Source organism: Oncorhynchus keta, unplaced genomic scaffold, assembly GCF_023373465.1.
Source record: "Oncorhynchus keta strain PuntledgeMale-10-30-2019 unplaced genomic scaffold, Oket_V2 Un_contig_3116_pilon_pilon, whole genome shotgun sequence".
Classification (NCBI taxonomy): Eukaryota; Metazoa; Chordata; class Actinopteri; order Salmoniformes; family Salmonidae; genus Oncorhynchus; species Oncorhynchus keta.
In genome coordinates, this window is record NW_026287087.1 from 7735 (window position 1) to 10881 (window position 3147).

General features: G+C 49.9%; 1 protein-coding gene across 1 annotated transcript; it reads right to left on the bottom strand.

The window, feature by feature from the left end:
• Positions 1-776: 776 nt before the first annotated feature.
• On the bottom strand, positions 777-2370 carry LOC127923722 (POU domain, class 2, transcription factor 1-like). Its single transcript, XM_052507787.1, has one exon. It carries the CDS (start codon positions 2336-2338, stop codon positions 1238-1240), a length of 1101 nt encoding a protein of 366 aa, XP_052363747.1. The 5' UTR covers positions 2339-2370; the 3' UTR covers positions 777-1237.
• Between the last annotated feature and the right edge of the window lie 777 nt (positions 2371-3147).

The following is a 3147-nucleotide window of genomic DNA, read 5'->3' on the forward strand; positions in this document are numbered from 1 at the left end:
AAAAACAGGTAAACATTTCTACATTCTTAGAATTTATGGTTTCAGTTTTGCTTGACTATATATATATATTGTTTTCTTGCTGCTGAGGTATTTCAATATATTATGTTGAGTACTGATTGCTGTACCCGGGGCTCTAGTGGCAGCATATTGGTCTTACGAGAAAGAATAAACGCAGAGAAGGCCAGACCTGGACAATCTCCTTTAACTTGTACATGCAGTGACTCACTGGGAAATGGCTGTCCTGAGAATTACTTCAAGATCATTACTCTTGTAAATACCTTCTTGAACTCATGTAATCCAAGGCAGATTCAGTATGGGCCATGCAACTCCACTATACTACTGACACCTTACCCTACCTTCTCCAGACGCTCTTTTTGGTATCCTACTTGTCTTCTATAGACCTCGGCATAAGGGAGGAGAATATCAGAGAGAAACATCTTAGTCTTTGGAAAGTCCCCTTCAAAATATTGCATTAATCTCTCCCACTCTGGAGAGGTCCATTAGATAAATCCCTATGCTACATTACACTAGGGTGATGATAATATAGAGCTACGTCTAGTACACTAATATTTTTTGGTTGGATAAAGGACATTCCAAGTTCTCTTGAAGTCCGCTGTTTGTAACTCTTCCCAGAGACGGCAGTAAAGCTCTTCCATAGCAAGTCTGCACCCAGGCTCTCTCACAGCCTAGTGATTCTTTTTAAAGAGTTGGAACTATGTTGAAAAACATGTTAAAAGCAACAAAACTTTTAATAAAAGTTTTGAAAAAATGTACAAACGGCAAATATCAGAGCACACAACTAACCGCACAAAGAACATTTTAGGTAACATGGAAAACAAGCAGAGAAATCTAATCTTTAGGTGTAAATCTGATGTCAACGGTCCAGGCCTGTACAACACGCCCTCAAGTAAAACTTAAAATTAGAGAACCTAACACACAGATCATCATGAAATCTCTCTAGAAAGTTAAACCATGTCAGTTTCATTCAATACTCAGCAAAATAAAATCAAAACGCACATTTTTGGTTTTAGAAGCGGTTCTGAGGAAAAAGAGATTCTATTGCCAAATCTCAATCAATCTTTGAAAGGACCGTTAGGACCCCTTGTGGCAGAGATAGGGAGGAAAACATCTTAAGAATATTTTTCCAACAACTTTTTGGTGGTAGCAAAAAGAACAAAGATTAAATAACGACCAATGAAGAGGAGGAAATGGGGAGCGACCCACCCCGCGAGTTCATTCATTGGGCCTTAGAGGCTCTGACGATGGTGTTGACTGGTGTGGTTGCCGTGGTGATGGTGTTGGTGCCAGCGGTGAGTTGCAGGCTGAGGGCACTGGCAGGGATGAAGCTGACAGGGTTACTACCCAATAAGGACAGGCTCTGGGGGTTCAGGAAGAGTGGCGTGTTCACCATGCTGGGGGCGGAGCCAGACATGCTGGTGTTGGCAAATAGCAGGTTCCCGTTCCCGTCCAGGGTGGTGATGGGGAAGGACCCGCTGGAGGCCAGAGCACTCAACACACCTTGGATGGTGGCTAGCGCTCCTCCAAAACCTGCAGTAGTTAGGTTCAGTAAGGCCCCCCCTGTGTTGAACTGCGATGAAGGCATGAGACCCGGGCTGATTCCCGCCGCTGCAGCTGCCATTGCAGCCAGACCCCCGCCGTTGCTGTAGAGCATTTGCCCCGCCTGCGTCATGGTAACGGCTGGCTGTGACATGGTTGTCACGGAGGAGGAGGGTGTGTGGGACATAGAGGGGACTGTAGGGGTGCTGGAGATGACGGATGCTGTGTTGCCGGTGGCTGGCACCAGGGTCCTGTCTGTGAGGCTGAAACTGGTGACAGGCAGAGAGGGGGTGACAGTCACAGTGGTCTGGGGTACAGTGTTCACCAGGCTGGCAGTAGTAGGGGACGAGAAGATGGACTTCTGGAAAGCTGAGCTGCTGGGAGGGTTGATCCTCTTCTCCTTCTGCCGGCGGTTACAGAACCACACCCGGATCACCTCCTTCTCCATGTTCAGCTGGTCTGCTATCAGGGAGATCTCGTCTGACGACGGCTTCTGGTTTTGCTGGAGGAAGCTCTTCTCCAGGGCCACACGGATGTTGGTGTCGATGCTGGTCCTCTTCTTGCGGCGCCGGCTATTGAGGTCAGACGCCAGGCTGGGTGACCCATGACCAGAGCCCAGGGGACTGAGGCTGGGGCTGGACTCTGAGCTCACATTCTCTGCGTCGTTGAGCCACTTCTCCAGCAGCGGTTTCAGCTTACACATGTTCTTGAAGCTCAGGTTGAGTGCTTCAAAGCGGGAGATGGTGGTCTGGCTGAAGTCATTACCATACAGCTTCCCCATGGCCAGCCCCACGTCACCCTGTGTGAAGCCCAGTCTGTGGGGTGGCCAGTCCTCTTCTGGCTGTGCTGGGTGGAGATTATAACAGAACGTGGCCAAGATGTTCAAATGTTCATAAATGACCAGCATGGTTGAATAATAGTAAGGCAGAACAGTTGAAACTGGAGCAGGAGCATGGCCAGGTGGACTGGGGACAGCAAGGAGTCCTCATGTCAGGTAGTCCTGGGACATGGTCCTAGGGCCCAGGCCAGTTGAAACTGGAGCAGCAGCATGGCCAGGTGGACTGGGGACAGCAAGGAGTCATCATGTCAGGTAGTCCTGGGGCATGGTCCTAGGGCTCAGGTCCTCCGAGAGAGAGAAAGAAGAGAGAAGGAGAGAATTAGAGAACGCACACTTAGATTCACACAGGACACCGAATAGGACAGGAGAAGTACTCCAGATATAACAAACTGACCCTAGGCCCCCGACACATAAACTACTGCAGCATAAATACTGGAGGCTGAGACAGGAGGGGTCAGAGACACTGTGGCCCCATCCGAGGACACCCCGGACAGGGCCAAACAGGAAGGATATAACCCCACCCACTTTGCCAAAGCACAGCCCCCACACCACTAGAGGGATATCTTCAACCACCAACTTACCATCCTGAGACAAGGCCGATATAGCCCACAAAGATCTCCGCCACGGTACAACCCAAGGGGGGCAACCCAGACAGGCCGACCACAACAGTGAATCAACCCACCCAGGTGACGCACCCCCCAGGGACGGCACGAGAGAGCCCCAGCAAGCCAGTGACTCAGCCCCGTAACAGG